This window comes from Hippopotamus amphibius, chromosome 2, assembly GCF_030028045.1.
Source record: "Hippopotamus amphibius kiboko isolate mHipAmp2 chromosome 2, mHipAmp2.hap2, whole genome shotgun sequence".
Taxonomy (NCBI): Eukaryota; Metazoa; Chordata; class Mammalia; order Artiodactyla; family Hippopotamidae; genus Hippopotamus; species Hippopotamus amphibius.
In genome coordinates, this window is record NC_080187.1 from 162,140,325 (window position 1) to 162,164,040 (window position 23,716).

At 37.3% G+C, this 23,716-nt stretch overlaps 1 protein-coding gene across 3 annotated transcripts in view; it reads left to right on the top strand.

The window, feature by feature from the left end:
* Positions 1 to 23,716, top strand: part of SNX6 (sorting nexin 6) — a 59,193-nt gene that overhangs the window by 16,321 nt on the left and 19,156 nt on the right. For all 3 annotated transcript variants that reach the window (XM_057721561.1, XM_057721562.1, XM_057721563.1), the window contains 4 exons: positions 5,944 to 6,039; positions 8,406 to 8,511; positions 15,172 to 15,247; positions 16,420 to 16,459. In XM_057721561.1, coding sequence (XP_057577544.1) covers positions 5,944 to 6,039; positions 8,406 to 8,511; positions 15,172 to 15,247; positions 16,420 to 16,459 — 318 coding nt within the window. The remainder of the gene's footprint in view (positions 1 to 5,943; positions 6,040 to 8,405; positions 8,512 to 15,171; positions 15,248 to 16,419; positions 16,460 to 23,716) is intronic.

A 23,716-nucleotide genomic window follows, 5' to 3' on the forward strand; every position in this document is an offset into this window, starting at 1 on the left:
GGCCTTATACAAACATTTGATAAAATGTTCTGATTTTTTCAAACAGTTTAAAATGACTCTTTTTCAGTGATAATGCAGTATTTCAGTAGAACTTGAGTAGATTAATTTTCAAAATAATGGTAAATTATGTTATTGGGATATTGATTTTCATCCTGCATTGTGAACTTCTTAAGAAATAGGGTTATTAAATTGATTAATGTTTCTTAAGTTTGAGTTTGGAGGCTTCTGAAGCCTTATGGAGAATTCCAAAGAAGTACTTGAGCTAAAGAATTCCAGATTGCTTTTGGGTTAATCATTGCCTCTTGATCTGTTTAACCTGCCTTCTTTAGTGCTCATTGCTCCTAATTTTCCTCCCTTCCTCCCTGCCTGAAAACTCTGTTATAACGCAAAAAGAGATTTGAGGTGGTTGAACTTTAAAGGTTTCTTCATTTGTGGTGCTGGAAAAAATCTTTTCAGTGAATGGGTGATACAGATCTTAGGATCTATATTTGTATGACAAGATTAACTCATAATTTTAGCAGAAAACAAATGTAAGCATAGTGCTTGTTTGCTTACAAGTCAACATCAAGATCAAAGAATTTTGTGTCTACAAATTTTCCCTTTTGGTTTGATTTTAGTAGCTGTGACAATAAAATGTCCTAAGTCTAGCAGTAGAGAAAACTTTTTAAAGGGTATGAAGTGTACCTCAAAATTACAGAAATGTAGCACTTTAGCATGGGTGCTTTCACAAGCATAAGTGTGGTGTGTGATACTGGTCTGTGGTCACTTAACTAGGAATTGTAAAGAATACTGGCTATATCGTGAATTATAAGAATCTAAAAATGACTCGTGAATAGGGTTGCTAATGAATACATGCTAGAATGCTGTCATCACTGTTTTTTTTAATTTTTAAAAATTAATTAAATTTATTTATTGGCTCTGTTGGGTCTTTGTTGCTACACACGGGCTTTCTCTAGTTGCGGTGAGGAGGGGCTACTCTTGGTTGTGGTGCACGGGTTCCTCATTGCCGTCGCTTCTGTTGTTGTGGAGCACCGGCTCTAGGTGCCCGGGCTTCAGTAGTTGTGGCACATGTGCTCAATAGTTTTGGTTCACGGGCTCTAAAGTGCAGGCTCAGTAGTTGTGGTGCATGGGCTTAGTTGCTCGACGGCATGTGGGATCTTCCTGGAGCAGGGATGAAACCTGTGTCCCCTGCATTGGCAGGAGGATTCTTAACCACTGCGCCACCTATGAAGCTCCTGTCATCACTTTTTTACATTTAAGAGTTTGTTTATGCTGGCCCTTATTATGGCCTGGGCTAAAAACCTTAACAATAATTTGGTAGAGCAACAGGTGTAAAGTGAGGCGTGGTGGTACCAGCAGAAGGCCACCTGAGTACTCAGGCTCCAAGTACTCTATCCCATTGCAACAGCCCTTAGTATTATCTGAAATTGTATATCTCTATTTTTTAAATTTGTTTATATTTACACTATCTGTCTCCCTCTACTAAAAAAGGAAGCTCTCTGAAAGTAAGACTTGAATTTTTCACACTGTATCCTCACTATTTTAGAATTGTGCCTGACCATTAAGATGTAAAATTAATATTTGTTAAAATAATAAGTGAAAGATTATTAAGTGTTTAGTTCACCTTTATAAATAGCTTTCAGAAATCTTAGGATTTCATAAATTTTTTTCCCACCAAGGTAGATTTATTTTTCTTCCTTCCTTATTTTTATTTAGTGTAGCTGTTGTTAGTTATTTGTTTGTTTGTTTGTTTGTTTTTGGCTGCACTGGGTCTTAATTGTATCACACAGGATCTTTTTAGTTGCAGCATGCAGACTCTTAGTTGTGGCATGCATGCAGGATCTAGTTCCCCAACCAGGGAACGAACCCGGGCACCCTGTGTTGGGAGCATGGAGTCCTAACCGCTGGACCACGAGGGAAGCCCCTCTTCCTTACAGATTAATATGTGCTTAATAGAGATGATGATGATGATGCATTTTAGTAACCCTTTTTATATCAGCAAATGGTTGTTTTGGAGAAAGCCTAGAAAGATGTACTGGAAAGTGTTTTGCAAATATTCTTTAATTAGTCAATAACAAGTACGTTAACAGGTTGTAGAAGATCATAGGCCCAAAATTGAAAGGTTTTTCTCAACCTTGTCTCTAATGCTGTCTTTCAGATCTTTACTCAGTTTGGTGCTGGAAAAGAAATCTGTCTGTGCTATTCTAATATCTGAGCTTCAGGGGGTCATGGGGCTGATGAGCTGTTGAAATAGAGTGAAAGTGTCTTGAAATCTAAAAAGGCTGTGGAGTATCTGGAAGGCCTAGAAAAGTTTGTTCCACAATTTAGTCTTATGAGAAATGGTCACTGCTGTAGTACTGCTTTCCTTATGTAGCTGTGCCCCTTCTGTTTCTAGTACATATAGCCTTAGTCTGCTTAATAGTAGATTAAATATTTAACCTATCCGACACCCTAACCTTCATTCATTTCTTCCTACTGCATCAGTGACCGCACCCAGATCCTTATCTCACCTCTGAGTTCTTAAACCCTAATACAGACTCCAAACATAGCCTCCTGTCCTCACAGCTTCCTTTTTCCCTGTTCCCATTATAGTTGTTCTTTGACTCACTGCTACATCTAGTCCCTTGACTTCTCCTGCACTTTGACCCTGTCAATAGCCCTTGTGTCTTTCTCATCTCACCTAGAGTGCCTGCTGTTTCACTTATAACAAGGTTATGACTTTAGACCGGTCTCTCCCATTTTCCATTAAAGCTAATTACAATAATTCTTCTTGATCAGATAGTGACCTTGTTCACAGGGAGTGGACACCAGTTGGAAATCAAATCCCTGAACCTCCTGTATCCCCCACAGCCTTCAACCATCTTGGCGACCACACTCATTTAATAGCTTTCTTTTCTTCTTTCTTTTTTACTTTCTTCCTTCCGGTCTGGATGCCTTTTTTTTTTTTTTTTTTTTCTTTTACTTGCCTAACTGCCCTGGCTAGAACCTCCAGTACAGTGTTAAATGGAAGTGACAAAAGCAGGCATCCTTGTTTTGTCCCTTATCTTAGGGAAAAAGCATTCGCTGTTTCACCGTCAGGTATGATGTTAATGGTGGGTTTTTTCATAGGTGCCATTTGTCATCTATGGAAGAAGCTTAAAGAAGTTCTTTCTATTATTAGTTTGTTGAGTGGTTTTATAATGAAAAAGTACATCTATTGAGATGATCATGTGGTTTTTATCCTTTATTCTGTTAATGTGGTGAAATACATCATTCTTTTCTATTTGACTAAGATATCTTTCTAGTTATGCTGGCTCCCATATACTTGTGGATCTATGGAAATCTCTCTTGATATGTTTTCCTCTTAACTCTATGGCTACTTCCCATTCTCCTTCAGGGGCTTTTTCCTCCATGTATCCGTTCATTTACATCTGGTTCTTTCAAGGTTCCTCATTGAGTTCTGTAGAAATCTAAAAGTTTCTCTAGACTTCTAATTCTGTAAATTCTAAGTAATATCATCTACTCCTGTGGCTCCATCTCCTCTAATACACTATTAACTTAGAAATCTATGGGAATTCCCTGGCAGTCCAGTGGTTAGGACTCTGCGCTTCCATTGTAGGGGGCATGGGTTCAATCCCTGGTTGGAGAACTAAGATCCCACAAGCTGTGTGGCACAGCCAAAAAAAGAGAAAAAAGAAAGAAAGGAATCTATATCACCCCTCAGTCCCAGCCCTGTTTATTAATTAGCCTCCTGAAAAGCTCCATTTAGATGTCCCCTTGGTGTTTTACCCTCAGCTGAACTCTTCTTTAAAGTCATGCATCCTTTTATATTCTCTGTACATCTCAAAGAAGATACCACTAATTCCCAGCCTCTTACACTGTGAAAATTACTCAGGACTCCTACTCCCTATTCCTATCAGGAGTCACCAAGTTCTCTCTGTTTTATTTTACTATATTAGAAATGTGTCTGCTTCCTTCTATCACTAAACCTAAAGAACAGTCCTGACTTTGCCTGGGTCATCAGAGCAGCCCCTGACTGGTCATTCAACCTCCATTCTTATCTTTCTCATCCGCTCAGTCTGTATTAAGTTCCTTGGGTGTCCCCCTAATGCCCCATGGATACCTTTAACACTGTACGCCTCACATTATATGTAATTATGTTTACTTCTCTCTGTCCTCCTCTGCACCATAAGTTACTTTAAGAATGGGGACCACCCCTTAATCACCTTAATATTCCTAACACTCAGCACAGTGCATGGTTATAGTATACATTCATTATGGTTTGTTAAATGAATGAATTAGTGAAATAATTAATATCAAAAATTCAGTAAAAAACAAAACAAAACAAAACAACCTCTTTTGGGAGGCCTAAGATAGAGCAGTGAATTCTAACTGGGACTTTGAGAGGGTTCATGAGGAGATGCCTTTTAATTTGAATGTTAAAGTCTGAATAGAATTTTTGTTGGGGGAATTTCCTGATGGTCCAGTGGTTAGGACTCTGAGCTTCTAACACCAGGGACCTGGGTTCGAACCTGGTCAGGGAACTGAGATCCTGCAAGCTGTGCAGCGAGGCCAAAAAACTTTTTTTTAAAAAGAATTTTTGGTGAAGAGGAGATATTTCAGACACAGAGGAACCTAAAAGTTCAGAGCTTCTTCTGAGAACAGTTTGGAACATAAGGCTCTTTAGCGGTAGGGTGATAAGTGAAAAGGTAAGTTGAACCAGATTTTTCTAAGTATTGAGTACCGTGCTAAGGAGATTTGCCTCCATTCTCTGAACATTATGAAACTTTGTTAACTTATTAAGTTTCCAAAGTGTGATTTTGGAAAGTTATTGCAAGTAGCAGAATGGATTGGATGGGGGAGATGAGGGGTGTTGTCTACTAGTCCAGTGTGGTAGTCTAAGCAGGAGACAGTGAGGACTCTTATAGGACAGTGGGAGTGGAAAGGGACACATTTCAGAGATTTGCTGGCAGAATTTGAGCTGTGAGAGAGAGAGAAAGAAAGAAGAGAGAGAAAGAGAAAGAAATAAATTGTAGATTACTTCAAGATTTTTAATGAAAGGTATAGGTTTTAGGGAACACGAGAATCTGAGAGACTGGTTGAATGGGGGGGTGGGCATGAATAGGGAGCCAGGAAGAGGGAAAACTTGGAGATTAGATTATAATGAGTACTCTTTTAAGATTTTTCTAATGTGTGGTTAGCAGAATCTCCATGTAAGGATATGATGTAGGCAATTTGAAATAGGCTCTAAGATTCAGGAAAGAGCTTAGGGGTAGTGAGAGAGATTTGTGACTCACTTACATAAAGGTAAGCATTGAAGCCGCGGCAGTAGGAAAGGACATTAGATGGGATGTTCCTTCATGGAGCCCCTGATGTAGCAAGTGGTAAAATCAAAGAGTTAGCTGCTTCTCGGTTTTGCCTTTAGATATGCCATCCATGTCATTCAGTCATCTTTTGTGTCCTTTGTATCATGAGTTGTTGACCCCAAAACAGGTGAAGAGATGATATTTGGATGGGTTGGAAGTGAAGAATTTGCAAAATATATTTTCAGAGCTCTTACAGAATCATATGATAGTATATTGTACTCCAGTAACTTTTACATGTTCAAAGGAACTCCTTCCTGAGTTAATTTTTAGTTGACTTGGTGTGATATAGCAGTGTTTGACAAAGTATGATGAGAGGGCTACTTACAACAGAATTATCAAATATGCTTATAAAATTTGGGAAAGCTAGGCCTTATTGTAGATCCGCTGAACCTGAATCTTTGAGAGCGAGGCCAGACTCCTCTCTAATGTCCCAGAATTTAAAAATCACTGATATACATGATGAAATTGCCACTTTATTGAAGTTTAAAAACTGCAGTCCTTATGAGATTGCCATTTTGATGTCAGAAAAGAAAGGAGGCATTAACTTCCCATTTGTAATCTTAAAAGAAATGCTAACTCAAATTTACCTTTCTTTCAGTTGAGTGTACGAGGAAAAAATAAAAAAGAGAAACTTGAAGATTTCTTTAAAAACATGGTTAAATCAGCAGATGGAGTAATTGTTTCCGGAGTAAAGGTAAGACTTTATTTGATTAACAGAGGTATTGGTTTGAGAATTTACTTCTTTTAACAGGGAGAGAGATTGAGATTTCAGATGTGCAGACGATTATATTAGAGTAAAAGAAGTCTGGATGGTAGAGTTCTTAGGCCTGGGAACTGGGCCCCTCGCCCTGGGTTCCTCAAGAGCTCCCTTCTCTAAGGGGTGATAGATCTGCAGGTCCAAGGGGGTTTGCCCACCCCGTGCCCATGCCCCTTTCCTCCAAACCAAACAATTCTGCAGGTATCTAGAATCCCCTATTTCCTTGCCCAAATCCCAAGCCTTCTCTCAGGTCCTGCATGGGCTTTTTCCTTGAGTTCATCTGCCAGTGGGTAGACTGTGCCACCAGTATGTGTCCTCCAGGTGGTCAGGGGGTAGAGGGGAGGCACAGGGGAGAAGATCAGTGTGCAGGATGGAATGAGTGTCCAGCCGCGTGCACATGAGGTCCCTCTGGGTGCCTTACAGAGTCACAGGGTGGGGCACAGAGTGGCTGCCTCCATTTGTACACTTACCCAGTTGGCCTTACAAATGTTAGGGGCAGGCCTGGGTTCGGGAGTTAGAAGAGCTCAGCTGAGGTTTTGGTTTTGTCTCATAGTAGCTACATGACCTTGGAGAAAGTCACTTTCTTTCTCTGAATCTATTTTCCCATATTCAAAATGTGGTTAGTAATGCCATCTAGCTTATAGGATTGTTGGAAAGATTGGATGAGATAGGATGTATGAATATACTTACAAAGTTAATTATTTACCTAGATTTTCTTAATGATGTTCTAAAAATGGTACAAAAATTGATTTCTCTGAAAGCTCTTACCACTAAAATATGAGAAAAATGTTTATATTACATTATTAAGCAAATACTAATAAAAAAGAGGTAAATAATGCTTTGTCATCATTGCCTGTTTTTATAAATACATCTACAGTAAAACTTGGGTGTAAAGTACTATTTGATTTATATTTTGATTTTGCAGAGACAGGTCAGTTGATATATTGGCAGTGCATGTGCTGTGGCTACTTTCTAATAATAAAGACTCAGCATGGGGATTCCCTGGTGGTCCAGTGGTTAGGACTTTCACTGCCATGAGCCCGGGTTCAATCCTGGTAGGGAACTAAGATCCCAAAAGTCGTGTGGCAGGGCTGAAGGGGAAAAAAAAAAAGACTCAACTTACTTCCATTTTGATGCTTATGCATTAATGTTGAACTTTTCTTTTCTTTTAAAATATTTGTTTATTTATTTTGGCTGCATCAGGTCTTAGTTGCGACACACAGGATCTTTTAGTTGCAGCGTACGGCTTCTTAGTTTCAGCATGCAGACTCTTAGTTGTGGCACGAGGACTTCTTAGTTGCAGCATGCATGGGGAATCTAGTTCCCCACCAGAGATTGAACCCAGGCCCCCTGCATAGGGAGTGCAGAGTCTTACCCATTGGACCATTAGGAAAGTCCCTGAACTTTTTTCTTAACATTAAATATAAACCACTATATTGATTATGATTTTGATAATTTATTAAAGTAACAGCTGACATTTTTTGAACATTTGCAGCATGGTGTTTGGTAACCCACATTTCATTAATCTTCACTACAATTCTGCAAGTTAGTTTTATCTCCATTTTTACAGTTAAGAAAACTGGTACACATAAATTAACATTTTAAATGACATTTTGTCAGTGCCAACTTTTGCTTCTGTGTTGTGTTGATGTGAGTCTCAAATTATATCATTTCAGCTGGTGCTTTTTCAATAAACAATTGCTGTTTTAGAAAGGAGGAAAGTACTTAATAGTTTTTATTTTTTAAGTATTTCTAGCTTTGTTCCAGAGAAGATTGAAAATAATGTTTAATATGAAAATTGCTCCCAGATAACTAGTTTGGCCAGGTTCCCCAAAGCAGCCAGAGAGGGCCCTAATGACTAAGGCCTGGCAGCATTCGGGAATGGCCCATAGAATGCATAACAGACCAAGAGAAATGGATTTTCACTTGTCTGCCAGGCTTTTTCCCCTTTTTTCTCAAAAGCAGTTGATCACTCCCACTAGCAGAAGTATATTTGTTGGAGAAGCAGGGTTGTAGAGGTGGAGCTCAAGTAGGAACACATTTGAGTACAACATGTGAGCATGAACCATATGGGGACATCTAAGCTTTCAGCTGCAAAACCGTAGATATGTTCTTACTTGATAGATAGAAACACATGTTTTTAAAGTCTGAACTTGGTGAAATCAATATAATGTCTGATTATTAGAGGATAGCGCTGGTGTTTTACTGATGATCTTTTATGATTATAAGAATAACAAAGTGATTTACATATTAGACTAAAGCAAATAAGTGAAAAAAGCTCATATTTTCTTTTGATCCCATAGGATGTAGATGATTTCTTTGAGCATGAACGAACATTCCTTTTAGAGTATCATAACCGAGTTAAGGATGCATCTGCTAAATCTGATAGGATGACAAGATCCCACAAAAGTAAGGTTTTTCTCTGTGGCTAAAGTTTACATTGTTTAATGGAATACTTATAAAGCTATTATGTTATTTACAGTTTGTAAAAGTCTTGATATAGGACAGTGATTCTCAAACTGTGGTCTGTGAAGCTTTGATCCCAAGGCCCTTTTAAGCAAGTCTATGGGGTCAAAACTACTTTCATAATAATACTATGATGCTTTTTGTCTTTTTCACCATGTTGACATTAATACCGGTGTTGCAAAAGTTGTGGCGGATAAATTGCTGGTGCTTTAGCACACATCAGGGCAGTGGCACCAAACTGTACTAATAGGCATTGTATTCTTTCCCACAGTGCATTTGCAATTTAAAAATTCAATTAAGAATGACCTTGATGGTATAGCACAGGGAACTATATTCAATATTCCATAACCTCTATATGGGGAAAGAATCTGAAAAAGAATGGATACATATATATGTGTAACTAATCACTTTCCTGTACACCTGAAACTAATACAATATTGTAAATCAGCTATACTCCAATATAAAATAAAAATTAAATTTAAATTAAAAAAGAATGTCCTTGATGAAGTAGTGAAACTTATTACTTGTGGAAAGTCTCCTCCCTTGAGTATACTTTTTAAATATCCTGAGTGATGAAATGGGAGGTACACATATAGCACTTTGCATACAGATGTATGATGGTTCGCACTAGAAGAGCATTTTAGTCAATGAGTTGCAACTGAACTAGCTGCTTTTTTTCATAAAACACCATTTTACTTGAAAGAGCAACTGACAGACAGACTATGATTATTCACACTTGAGTATTTGGTAGACATTTTATTAAAAATTAATTAAATGAGCTTGACACTTCATGGAAAACAACTGACAGTGTTTGTTGACAATGAAAAGTCAAGCTTTCCAGCAATAATTAGAATTTTGGAAAACTTGTATCAATCACCATGAGTTTGCTTTTCAGTAATTAAAGACTTATCTGAGGAGATTATCTGATGATAATATTAGTGAGTGTGATATTTTTGATATTATATACTGAAGTACATTAACATTTGGAAGAGCTATGTGATTCATTGCACTAGTATTTTCTTAATGATCAAAATTATGTATGTAAAAAATCCATTTAAAATACAAGATACAGGGCGAGAATAAAGATGCAGATGTAGAGAACAGACTTGAGGACACAGGAGTGGGGGGTGGTGAAGGGGAAGCTGGCACTAAGTGAGAGAGTAGCATTGACATATATACATTACCAAATGTAAAATAGATAGCTAGTGGGAAGCTGCTGCATAACACAGGGAGATCAACTCAATGATTGGAAATGACTTAGAGGGGTGGGATTAGGGAGGGTGCGAAGGAATCTTGGGGGGTCGGGGGAGGGATATGGGGATATATGTAGAAATACAGCTGACTCAGTTTGTTGTACAGCAAAACCTGGCACAATAGTGCAAAGCAATTATATTCCAATGAGCTAAAAAAAAAAAGTACAAGATAGACTAATAGGTTTTTTAAACAGCTTTATTGAGGTATAATTGATATCAATAAGCTGCAATATTCAAAGTATACAATTGGATAAGTTTTGGCATATGTATAAAGGCATCACTACAATCAATATAATGAACATGTCCATCACCACGAAAAGTTTCCTGTGGCCCTTTGTAATCCCTTCCTCCTGCCCCTGTCCCCAGGCCACCACTGATCTGCTTTCTGTCTCTATAGATTAGCTTGTATTTTGTACAGTTGTATATAAATGGAATCATACAGTATGTACTCTTTATAGTCTGGCTTTGAAATTCAACAAAATTATTTTGAGAGGTTCATCCATGTTGTTGTATGTATCAGTAGTTCATTCTTTTTATTGCTGAGTGGTAGTCCATTGTGTGGACAGTTGTTTATCCATTCAGCTGCTGGTGGACATTTGGGTTGTTCCTGGCTTTTGGCCATTTGAAATAAAGCTGACATGAACCATCTATATGTAAGTCTTTGTATGGACATATGCTTTCATTTCTCTTGGGTGATACCTAGAAGTACGTTGGCTAGGTCAAAAGTGTAAATGTATAATTAACTTTTTAAAAAACTGCCAAACCTTTTTCCAGAATGATTGTATCAGCTTACGTTCCTACCAGCTGTACACGAGAGTTCCAGTTGCGTCACATCCTTGCCACCAAAGATAATCAGTCTTTTAAATTTTATCCATTCTGCTAGGCCAGTGTGGTTTTAATTTGCATTTCCCAGTGATTGGTGATATTGACCATCCTTTCGTGTGCGAGTCCTCCAGCTTTGTTCTTCTTCACCCCAGTTGTTTTGGCCCCTCAAGGTTCTTTACATTTTCATATGGAGTTTAGAATCAGCTTGTCACTTTCTACAAAAATGCCTGCTGGGATTTTGATTGGAATTGTGTAGAATCTGTAGATCAGTTTGGGGAGGATTGACATCTTAACAGCATCGGTTCTTCTGATACATGAACATGGTATATCTCTCCATTTAATTAGGTCTTCTCTCAGCAATGTTTTATAGTTTCCTTTGTACAGATCTTGTACATCTTTAGTTAGATCCCTAATTTTTTGATGCTATTGTAAATGTGTTCTTTACATTTCAGTTTCCAGTTGTTTTTTGCCAGTATATATGCATTGTATTTTCAATATTGAGCTTATATCTTGCAACCTTACTAAATCAACTCACTTGTTAGTTGTATTAACTATATTGTAGATTCCTTAGGATATTTTACATAGATGATCATCTGCTAATAAAAACAGTTACACTTCTTCCTTTCCAATTTGAATTGTTTCTTTTCCTTGCCGCATTATACTATAGCTGTACCCTCCAGTACAATGTTGATGGAAGTGGTGAGGGCAAGAAACTTGGCCTTGTTCCCTATCTTATGGGGAAAGCATCAGTCTTAAGCCATTAATTATGATGTTAGGTGTAGGTTTTTCCTAGATGGCCTTTTATCTGGTTGAGAAAGTTCTCTTAAATTCCTAGTTTTCTGAGAGGGTTTTTGTTTTTGTTTTTTAAGTCAGGAATGAATATTGGATTTTGTCAGATGCTCTTTTTGCAACAATTGGGATAACCATATAATTTTTCAGTCTATCAGTATGGTTAATCATGTTGACTGATTTCCAGGTATTAAGCCAACCTTTTATTCTTGGGGTAGATATCATGTATATCATTGGAGTTTAATGTAATAGAGTACACAAAGTTCATTGATAGGATTTTAGATTCCCTACTACAACCAACCCTTAAAGAAACTGCTGCTTATTGAGTAGAGTATCCACAATTAACTGAAAATATTAGTAAAATGCCTCCTCCTTTTCCAACAACATAGCTGTTTGAGGCTAGATTTTTCCCTACATACTTGAACAAAAACAATGTATCACAGTAGAGTGAGTGCAGAAACAGATAAGAGAATGGAGCTATCCTCTGTTAACCTAGACACAAAAGAGATTTGCAAAAATCTAACAGTGTCACTATGCTCACTAGTTTAAAAAAATATAGTTATTTTTCACTTATAATGTTATGTTAACATATAATGGTTTATGGGACTTCCCTGGCAGACCAGTCGTTAAGATGCCATGCTTCCAGTGCAGGGGGTGCAGGTTCGAACCCTGATCGGGGAACTAAGATCCCACAAGCTGCACAGTCAAAAAAAAAAAAAAAGTAATGGTCTTAATACTGCTATTTTAAAGTAATAAATATCCTTAAATTTTTTGTTTTACTTTAAAAAAAATACATATTGATAGGTAAAACCCACATCTTTGTGATCTACAGATTTATTCTAATGAAATAGTAGTTCCTAGTTGCCTGTTCGGTAGTTAAGAACTATATAGTAAAAGTGTGGGAAACTTGAATTGCTTCCTAGATTCATTACTGATTTGCTTTAGAACCTTGAGTAAGTCACATAGTTAGTCTTGTGTTGGTTTCCTTGTTTATAAAATGACAATAAGGTTAAAATATGTCATGCTTTTACTCCTCTGCTAAGGAAAACGTTGTCCCAACCCATTTTCTCCCGGCTCCTCCATCAGGACCCACACTACTCCCTACTCCTCCCACACACCCAGAGTCACACAGTGCACCCTGAGGGCTCCAGCCGCACCCTGTTTGCCTTACTAGGAAACCCCGCACTCCACCCACCCACACCAGGCCCTGGCCCCAGCCTGCAGGTACCCCTCCTTCCCCCCAAAAAGAGAAACTTTGTAAATACGAAATGGTACATGCTAGTGTTGCTTGTAATAATTAGAAATACCGTTAAGTTTAATTTGATAATTTAAAAATGGAAAGCTACTATATACACTTTTCAAATTTCTTACAAAATTATTTAATTCATAAACATTGGCATATCTATTATGTGTCAGCCATCATGTTAGGCATTGATGATTGCAAGATGAAGAAAATAACAGTCTTTGACATTAAGAGTTAATAATTTTGCCAGTGAGATAAACACAAGAAGCAAAAAATTACAATATATTGAAATTAATCCTATCATAGAGGTATATGGTAGTGCTGTGGAAGTATAAAGAACCATAAGAATCATCTGTTAAGAAAACAGAGTATTAGTGATTCCTACTAATTCTATTTATTTGACCAAATGGGTTGGTGGTTTAAGAGAGGTGGAAGTGAACCTGTTTTACAAAAATATAATTATCACATATAATTAATTACCTTACCTATGTGGTGGACTCTTGAACAATACAGGTTTGAGCCATGTGGGTCTACTTACATGCAGATTTTTTTCAATAAATACTATAGCAAAAGTACTACACAATCCGAGGTGGGTTGAATCTGTAGGTGCAGAACCGTGGATACAGGGGCAACTGTAAAGTTAAACAGGGATTTTTCACTACGGGGAGGGTTGGCGCCTCCTAACCCCTGCATTGTAATAAAATTTTCCAAAATTATAAAGTAAAAACTATTTTTTCATAGTTAATGAACTTGGCCTGGATGGTGAAAAATTAAGCTGTTCAGTATCACTGTGATATATAAAATCAGGACAGTTTGAATATTTTTCGTGATCACAGAATGCCATAGTAACTAAAGAGGGTAGTGTTCTCAGAGCCTAATGTTACTTAGAATACAGGAATTTCTTTCTCTAAAAAATAATTTCAGGGTCAGCTTAAACATAAAATATTAATGTATTTGATATTAAACACAAAAACCATTTTTGATTCCTGACTTTCAGTAAACCAACCTTTAAGTGATTTTTTAGTATTATTTATTTTTTAACTTAACCTTTTAGGGTAAGATAACAGTGAAGGGTCTCATATGTAAGTTACTGTTCAGAGTCAGAAGTTTGTACTTGGAGTTTCTTTCTAAAAGATATCAGGATAGAAGATTTGATTAACAATAAGTAAATAGTTATCAAATTTCAGCCATATCAGTTGAATGTAATTTTGTGCAACATAAGAAAATATAATGTAAGGATTACTGTTTTGTTAGGGAATAAACACATAAAAGCCTTGTGAAAATACTGGTAGTATAAGTGGGAATACAACGTAGGCATGTCTTGAATTTCATTAATAATAGCAAACATTTGTATAGTACTGTATATACTATGTGCCAGGTTTATTTTAACATTTACTAACTCATTTAATTCTCCAAATAATTATGTGAATTGGGTACCATTATTATCCTTATTTCTGGATGAGGAAACCGAGGCAGAGACAGGTTAAGTGATGTGCCCAGGGTCATACAGCTGATATAAATTAGGAAGCTGGGATTGGACAGTTTGGTTCTAGGTCCATGCTCTTACCGATTGCACTATACTATTCCTTTTCTGAAATTATAATCTTTTCTCAACAAGTGCATTGTCCTGTGGGGCAAGCCCTAGGAGGGGGTACTGTGCTCATGTTGAGTACTTTGCTTCCTGACACCCAAGCGTAATGGTACCACCATTTGTCTAGCTTCCCAAGCTCCTGCCTCAGATCTACTGTTTGTAAATCCTACCTATTACATTTCCTACATATCTTCCAGCTTTGTTAGTTCCTCTCTGCTCTTAATGTTCCCACTATCTTCATCCTGACCCTCAGCATCTGACATAGCAGTTTCCTGGTTGGTCACTGTGCCTTCTGTATCTCTCCACTCTTATTCCAGGCAGCAGAATTTTTAAATCTAAAGTCCTTATCAGGTTGATTTCACCACTACTAGGATTTGAAAATGTTTAATAACACCCATTCCCACAAGATCAAATCCAGACTTCATCATGGCTTACAAAACTTTTCTTTCCCCCAAGATACTTCCAATTTATTTTTCCATCTCCAACTCTGTCCACTCCCCTCTGTACCCTGCAGTGCCATAGTCCCAGAAGGCTCTCTGAATATACTTCGCTCTTTTATGTCTCCCTGGCCTTTTTCCATGCCCTTCCCTTTATCCAGAAAGCTCTCTCCTCCTCTTTGCTTAGTAAAGATTTGCTCATCTTGCAAGCTCCAGTTCCTTCTGTAGTGTCTGTAAATCCTTCCCTGACCTCCTCAGGTGGAATTGTCTGTTTCCCCTGCTCCTGAAGTAGTTTCTACCGACTTCTAATATAATATTCATCATTTTGTGTTATAGTTTTTGTCGTTTCTTTTACTAGACTTTGGGTATCTTATATTACATACACTTTTTTTGGCAGGTAGGTATTCAGTAACTATTTTTTAATCAATGAATAAATATATTAAATTCTTAAAATTTTTTCCGTAGGTGCTGCAGACGATTACAATAGAATTGGTTCTTCACTATATGCTTTAGGAACTCAGGAGTCTACAGATATATGCAAGTAAGGATTTGGATTTAAAACATTAAATATAAAAAAAAATTAAATATAAATAAAACAAAATTTTTGTTGGCAGCTCAGGTACACACAATACCTCTGATCCAGCAGGCATTTTGGGATATTTTTGTCAGAACACATTGATAATATGGAGCTTGTTTATAAACTTAGGTCTGTGTCATTTTTCTCTTCCCTTTCTCTTATTTTTTTTAAATCAGAAATAAAAATTGAACTTAGTAATTTTAACATTTACAGTGTCTTATTTGATGAAAATTTGCCAATTTGTGTGTCTGAGAGACAGAATTTATGTTAAAAAGTTCTTAGATTTTGATAACATTTATTATAAATAAGAAATGCTGTTTTGGAATTAGTTCTTAAGTCTTTGATAGGACAGAAAAAAGTCAACTTTGGTATATGTTATCTTACATAAATCTGTCAAAGCAGGTTTTCTTTTTAGTAAAGTGAAGTTTAGCTTTCAATAGTATTTGCCCTAATCCAAATATAATATCATCTATAATTACATATTTTACAGAATACCATTTAATAGTTTGGCATTGGAATATTTTTTAGTTGGTGTTGGCATTTGAGAGATGGGCTTTTTAGTTAAAAGTGAAAGTGGGGACTACCATAGTTGCCTAGTGGTTAGGATTCCGGGCTTTCACTGTGGTGGCCTGGGTTCAGTCCCTGATCGAGGAAGATCCTGTGGAGCTGCACTGTGCGGCAAAAAAAAAAAAAAGGTGAAAGTGAATTCTGAAATAGAAATTGGCTATTCATTTCTGTTGTTTTCCAAAACAAAGCAGCTCTATTTGGAAATATTTAAAACGTAACTCTTTGGATGTCATTGTTCTGTATTTCTGTAATAACTTAAAGGTATAGGCTTTATTTAATATTATGTGGCATATTACTAAAGGATATCAAGACAATTTTTTTAAGTTTTTAATGTATGGCTTAGACTGTTACCTTGAAATGGGAAGCTTTTCTGTAACAGTACATCAAAAGGAATCTGTTATATGGGTGGATAGAGATTTTTGTTGAACTAAATGAAGTCTGCAGTGAATAAGACCATTAAGTATTATTGTAATGAGGTAAGAAATGTTCATTATTAATATGGTGTGGGGTATATTTTCTGAACATTTGAAATAGAAAATTATTTATGATGAAATATTTTTCCCTTCCAGGTTTTTTCTTAAAGTTTCAGAACTGTTTGATAAAACAAGAGTAAGTACTATTAATTAACCTTTGGGAGTCTAAATCTCTGCAAACAGTAGTGTTTTAACTTGTTGGGCTGTGTTTAACTTTATTGAGGAAGATGAGTTATACTTTAGAAGGATCAAGAGGCAGATTGAGATTTGAAAATAATGAGAGTTTTTTAGGAAATTCAGTTTTTGTTATGGTCTTTTGATATATGTCTAAAAGTTCATATTCTTGATCAGAAAACATGTTCATTAGGAGGCTGGGTTTATTTTTATGAAAAACCATTTTTTCCTGGGCTTTGTAAGCTAGAAGAAAATCTTGGATTCACCATAACTTTACCAAGATTATTGCTTTTGATCCCCCACGACACACTGCTTTAAAAGTGAGTTGTGAGCTTCCCTGGTGGCACAGTGGTTAAGAATCCACCTGCCAATGCAGGAGACACGGGTTCCAGCCCTGGTCCAGGAAGATCCCACATGCAGTGGAGCAACTAAACCCGTGGGCCACAACCACTGAGCCTTTGTGCTGTAACTACTGAAGCCGACGTGCCTAGAGCCCACGTGCCTAGAGCCCGTGCTCCACAGCAAGAGAAGCCACTGCACTGAGAAGCCCTTGCACTGCAACTAAGAGTAGCCCCTGCTCTCCACAACTAGAGAAAGCCCGCGTGCAGCAACGAAGACTCAAAACAGCCAAGAAATAAATACATAAAAATAAATAAGTAAATGAATTTTAAAAAAAGTGAGCTGTATCAATATAAGGCAAGTATATAACTGCAGAAAGCTTTCATTCATAGTAGTGATAATTTTTTTTTTTTTTTTAAGGTCTATTTTTTTTTTTTTTTGGGGGGGTGCACCAGGTTCAATCAACTGTTTTTATACACATATCCCCATATTCCCTCCCTTCCTTGACGCCCCCCCCTCGAGTCCCCCCCACCCTCCCTGCCCCAGTCCTCTAAGGCATCTTCCATCCTCGAGTTGGACTCCCTTTGTTATACAACAACTTCCCACTGACTATTTTACAGTTGGTAGTATATATATGTCTGTGCTACTCTCTCGCTTCTTCTCAGTTTCCCCTTCACCCCCCGCTCCCTCCCATACCTCGAGTTCTCCAGTCCATTCTCTGTATCTGCTTCCTTGTTCTTGTCACTGAGTTCATCAGTACCATTTTTAGATTCCGTATATGTGAGTTAGCATACAATATTTGTCCTTCTCTTTCTGACTTACTTCACTATGTATGACAGATTGTAGTTCTATCCACCTCATTACATATAGCTCCATCTCATCCCTTTTTATAGCTGAGTAATATTCCATTGTATATATATGCCACATCTTCTGTATCCATTCATTTGTTGATGGGCATTTAGGTTGCTTCCATGTCCTGGCTATTGTAAAGAGTGCTGCAATAAACATTATGGTACAAGTTTCTTTTGGGATTATGGTTTTCTTTGGGTATATGCCAGGAGTGGGATGACTGGATCATATGGTAGTTCTATTTGTAGTTTTTTAAGGAACCTCCAAATTGTTTTCCATAGTGGCTGTACCAACTTACAGTCCCACCAACAGTGCAGGAGAGTTCCCTTTTCTCCACACCCTCTCCAACATTTGTTGTTTCCAGACTTTGTGATGATGGCCATTCTGATTGGTGTGAGGTGATACCTCATTGTGGCTTTGACTTGCATTTCTCTGATGATGAGTGATGTTGAGCATCTTTTCATGTGTTTGTTGGCCATCTGTATGTCTTCTTTGGAGAAATGTCTATTTAGGTCTTCTGCCCATTTGTGGATTGGGTTATTTGCTTTTTTGGCATGAAGCTGCATGAGCTGCTTGTATATTTTGGAGGTTAATCCTTTGTCCGTTGTTTCATAGGCAATTATTTTTTCCCATTCTGAGGGTTGCCTTTTAGTCTTGTTTATGGTTTCTTTTGCTGTGCAAAAGCTTTTAAGTTTCATGAGGTCCCATTCGTTTATTCTTGATTTTATTTCCATGATTCTAGGAGGTGGGACAAAAAGGATCTTGCTTTGATGTATGTCAAAGAGTGTTCTGCCTATGTTTTCCTCTAGGAGTTTGATAGTGTCTGGCCTTACATGTAGGTCTTTAATCCATTTGGAGTTTATTTTTGTGTATGGTGTTAGGAAGTGTTCTAATTTCATTCTTTTACATGTTGCTGTCCAATTTTCCCAGCACCACTTATTGAAGAGGCTGTCTTTTTTCCATTGTATACTCGTGCCTCCTTTGTCAAAGATAAGGTGCCCATATGTGTTTGGGCTTACTTCTGAGTTCTCTATTCTATTCCATTGATCTTCCTTTCTATTTTTGTGCCAGTACCATACTGTCTTGATCACTATGGCCTTGTAGTATAGTTTGAAGTCAGGAAGCCTGATTCCACCAACTCCATTTTTCCTTCTCAAGATTGCTTTGGCTATTCGGGGTCTTTTGCGTTTCCATACAAATCGTAAGATTTCTTGCTCTAGTTCTGTGAAAAATGCCATTGGTAATTTCATAGGGATTGCATTGAATCTGTAAATTGCTTTGGGTAGTACAGTCATTTTCACGATGTTGATTCTTCCAATCCAGGAACATGGTATGTCCCTCCATCTGTTTGTGTCGTCTTTGATTTCTTTCATCAATGTCTTAAAGTTTTCTGCATACAGATCTTTTGCCTCCTTAGGCAGGTTTATTCCTAGGTATTTTATTCTTTTGGTTGCAGTGGTGAATGGGAGAGTTTCCTTAATTTCTCTTTCTGCTCTTCCGTTGTTAGTGTATAGGAATGCAAGAGATTTCTGTGCATTAATTTTGTATCCTGCTACTTTACTAAACTCATCAATTAGTGCTAGCAGTTTTCTGGTAGAGTCTTTAGGGTTTTCTATATATAATATCATGTCATCTGCAAAGAGTGACAATTTTACTTCTTCTTTTCCAATTTGGATTCCTTTAATTTCTTTTTCTTCTCTGATTGCTGTGGCTAACACTTCCAAAACTATGTTGAATAACAGTGGTGAGAGTGGACACCCTTGTCTTGTTCCTGTTCTTAGAGGGAATTCTTCCAGTTTTTCTCCATTGAGAACAATGTTGGCTTTTGGTTTGTCATATATGGCTTTTATTCTGTTGAGGTAATTTCCTTCTATGCCCATTTTCTGGAGAGCTTTTATCATAAATGGATGTTGAACTTTGTCAAAAGCTTTTTCTGCATCTATTGAAATGATCATATGGTTTTTATCCTTCAATTTGTTGATATGATGTATCACGTTGATTGATTTGCGTATATTGAAGAATCCTTGCATCCCAGGGATAAACCCCACTTGATCGTGGTGTATGATTTTTTTAATGTGCTGTTGCAGTCTGTTAGCTAGTATTTTGTTGAGGATTTTTGCATCTATATTCATCAGTGATATTGGTCTGTAGTTTTCTTTTTTTGTGACATCTTTGCCTGGTTTTGGTATCAGGGTGATGGTAGCCTCGTAGAATGAGTTTGGGAGTGCTCCGCCTTCTGCAATATTTTGGAAGAGTTTGAGAAGGATAGGTGTTAACTCTTCTCGAAATGTTTGATAGAATTCGCCTGTGAATCCATCTGGTCCTGGGCTTTTGTGTGTTGGGAGATTTTTAATCACTGCCTCAATTTCTGTACTTGTGATTGGTCTGTTCATGGTTTCTATTTCTTCCTGGTTCAGTCTTGGAAGATTGTATTTTTCTAAGAATGTATCCATTTCTTCCAGGTTATCCAATTGATTGGCATATAGTTGCTTGTAGTAGTCTCTCATGATCTTTTGTATTTCTGAGGTGTCCGTTGTGACTTCTCCTTTTTCATTTCTAATTCTGTTGATTTGCATCTTCTCCCTTTTTTTCTTGATGAGTCTGGCTAATGGTTTATCAATTTTGTTAATCTTCTCAAAGAACCAGCTTTTAGTTTTATTTATTTTTCTTATGGTTTCTTTCCTTTCTTTTTCATTTATTTCTGCTCTGATCTTTATGATTTCTTTCCTTCTGCTCACTTTGGGGTTTCTTTGTTCTTCTTTCTCTAGTTGTTTGAGGTGTAAGGTTAGGTTGTTTATTCGATCATTTTCTTGTTTCTTAAGGTAGGACTGTATTGCTATAAACTTCCCTCTTAGAACTGCTTTTGCTGCGTCCCATAGGTTTTGGGTTGTTGTGTTTTCGTTGTCATTTGTTTCTAGATATTTTTTGATTTCCTCTTTGATTTCTGTAGTGATTCCTTGGTTGTTTAAGAGTGAATTGTTTAGCCTCCATGTGTTTGTATTTTTTGCAGTTTTTTTTCTGTAATTGATATCTAGTCTCATGGCGTTGTGGTCTGAGAAGATGCTTGATATGATTTCAATTTTCTTGAATTTGCTGAGGTTTGATTTGTGACCCAAGATGTGATCTATCCTGGAAAATGTTCCGTGTGCACTTGAGAAGAAAGTGTAGTCTGTCGTTTTTGGATGGAATGTCCTATAAATATCAATGAAGTCGAGATGGTCTAATGTGTCATTTAAAGCTTGTGTGTCTTTATTTATTTTCTGTTTGGATGATCTGTCCATTGATGTAAGTGGGGTGTTCAAGTCTCCCACTATTATTGTGTTACTGTTGATGTCCCCTTTTATACCTGTTAGCATTTGCCTTATGTATTGAGGTGCTCCTATGTTGGGGGCATAGATATTTACCATTGTGATATGTTCTTCTTGGATGGATCCCTTGATCATAATGTAGTGCCCTTCCTTGTCTCTTTTAATAGTCTTTACTTTCAAGTCTAATTTGTCTGATATGAGTATGGCTACTCCAGCTTTCTTTTGACTTCCATTTGCATGGAATATGTTTTTCCATCCCTTCACTTTCAGTCTATATGTATCCCTTGGTCTGAAGTGGGTTTCTTGTAGGCAGCATATAGAAGGGTCTTGTTTTTGTATCCATTCAGCCAGTCTGTGTCTTTTGGTTGGAGCATTTAGTCCATTTACATTTAAAGTGATTATTGACATGTGTGTTCCAATGACCATTTTCTTAATTGTTTTGGGTTTGTATTTGTAGGTGTTTTCCTTTTCTTGTGTTTCCTACTTAGAGAAGTTCCTTTAGCACTTGTTGTAAGGCTGGTTTGGTGGTGCTGAATTCTCTTCACTTTTGCTTGTCTGGAAAGCTTTTGATTTCTCCCTCAAATCTGAATGAGATTCTTGCTGGGTAGAGTATTCTTGGCTGTAGGTTTCTCTCTTTCAGGACTTTCAGTATATCCTGCCATTCCCTTCTGGCCTGCAGAGTTTCTGTAGAAAGGTCAGCTGTTATCCTGATGGGTTTTCCCTTATATGTTGTTTGTTGCTTTTCTCTTGCTGCTTTTAATATTTTTTCTTTGTGTTGAATTGTCGTTAGTTTGATTAATATGTGTCTTGGTGTATTTCTCCTTGGGTTTATTCTGTATGGGACTCTCTGTGCTTCTTGGACTTGGTGAATTATTTCCTTTCCCATGTTGGGGAAGTTTTCCACTAGAACCTCTTCAAATATTTTCTCAGACCCTTTCTTGTTTTCTTCTTCTTCTGGGATGCCTATAATTCGAATGTTGGTACGTTTAAGGTTATCACTGAGGTCTCTGAGGCTGTCTTCTATTCTTTTTATTTTTTTTTCTTTTTCCTGCTCTGTGGCGTTTATTTCTCCCATTCTATCTTCCAACTCACTTATTCGTTCTTCTGCCTCAGTCATTCTGCTGGTTAGAGCATCTAGAGTATTTTTAATTTCAGTTATTTTGTTATCCATTGCTGTTTGTTTTTCTGAGTTCTTATGAACTGTTTCTTGTACTTTCTCTATTTTGTTATCGAGATTTTGTATCATTTTTACTATCATTGCTCTAAATTCTTTTTCAGGCATTTTTCCTATTTCCTCCTCATTTATTTGATCTTGTGGGTTTTTTTCCTGCTCCTTTGCCTGCATGGTGTTTCTTTGTTTCCTCATGGTTGTCCAAGCTTTTGGGGTTGCTTGTCCTGGTGATAGAGGTGTTTATAGAAGACTGTCCAAGCCTCAGACTAATGTCCAAGTATTGGATTAAACGAATATTCAGTCTAGGAAACACATACATGTATAAGACACACAATTATTGAATCCGTTAGGACATAAGGCTCTAGAAAGACCTGACAGAACCCTAGTGTGCTATCAGATATTCAAAGAGAAACCCAGCAGAAATTGACAACTGAAACAGAACAAATCAGAGACAAAAGCAAAAGCAAACAACAAATAACACCCTACACATACAAACATCAATCCAGGGAGATTTTGTAAGCTAGGATCAAATATAGAAATGAGCTGGAGTACCACCAGAGAGAATGGAGATTCTCAGAATGTAATTAGACAACTGTACTAAGAACTAAGATAAAGACAAAAGCCTAATATTAATACCAAGGCAGTGCATCATCTGGAGAATAGAGCAAGGAGTCTGAGCAGACCAATAGTGTTGCTTATAAGTATGTTAAGATAAAATACACTTAAAATGGCTGGAAGAAAGGGGAACAGAAGAGCGTAATGTGGTTGGAAATATGCAAAGAAAAAGAAAGGAATAGAAGTGTATAAAAGAAAGGGATGAAAGGAAAGTATGAAAGATATTTTGTCCGTACTACCAAAAACTTAGCTAGATATAGAAGTATATAAAAAGGCAAAAAAAAAAAAAAAGAATAAAAAATATCCTTAAAAAATTATGTTGTAAAACTTGTAGATCCCTTAGGGCTAAGATCATATTTAATAAATCAAAAAAAAAAAAAAGAGAGAGAGAGAGAAAGAAAAAAAAAAAATCCAGAACTGATCCCAGAATGGACCAGTTCAATAGGTATTGATACTACTATTTCTGTTTCCTTAGCGTCTCAGCTGTAAGTGTCCTTCTCCTTGCCTTGGGTTTTTTTTTTTTGCGTTATTCTGTGACCAGCAGAGGGTCCTTTATTGTTCGTCTGTAAGCCTCGGTGTGTGGGGAGGGAGAGGGTGCAATAGTGGCTCCTTCTCCTGGGAGTGAGTGAGCAGTTGCCGAGACCAGCTCGGCGACTCGAGGTGAGTGACGGGTGCCGCAAGCTTGAAGAAGACACAGACACAGACTGAAGAGAAAAGTGGGACCGGGGGGCTCAAGACCTCTCAGATCAAGAGCCCTGCTGACTCATCCCAGGTTGCTTTTATTGAGTTCCTGGGCTAACATTCTCAGGTTACGCTCATAAACAATCAAAGGCCTCACATGACTGAGGCAATTATCTTTGTTTACTTCCTGGGTCTGAGTTGAGCAGGTGTGGATTTGAGCTGGGGGTGGAGAGCAAAACAGCCCTGGGGGCAGGAG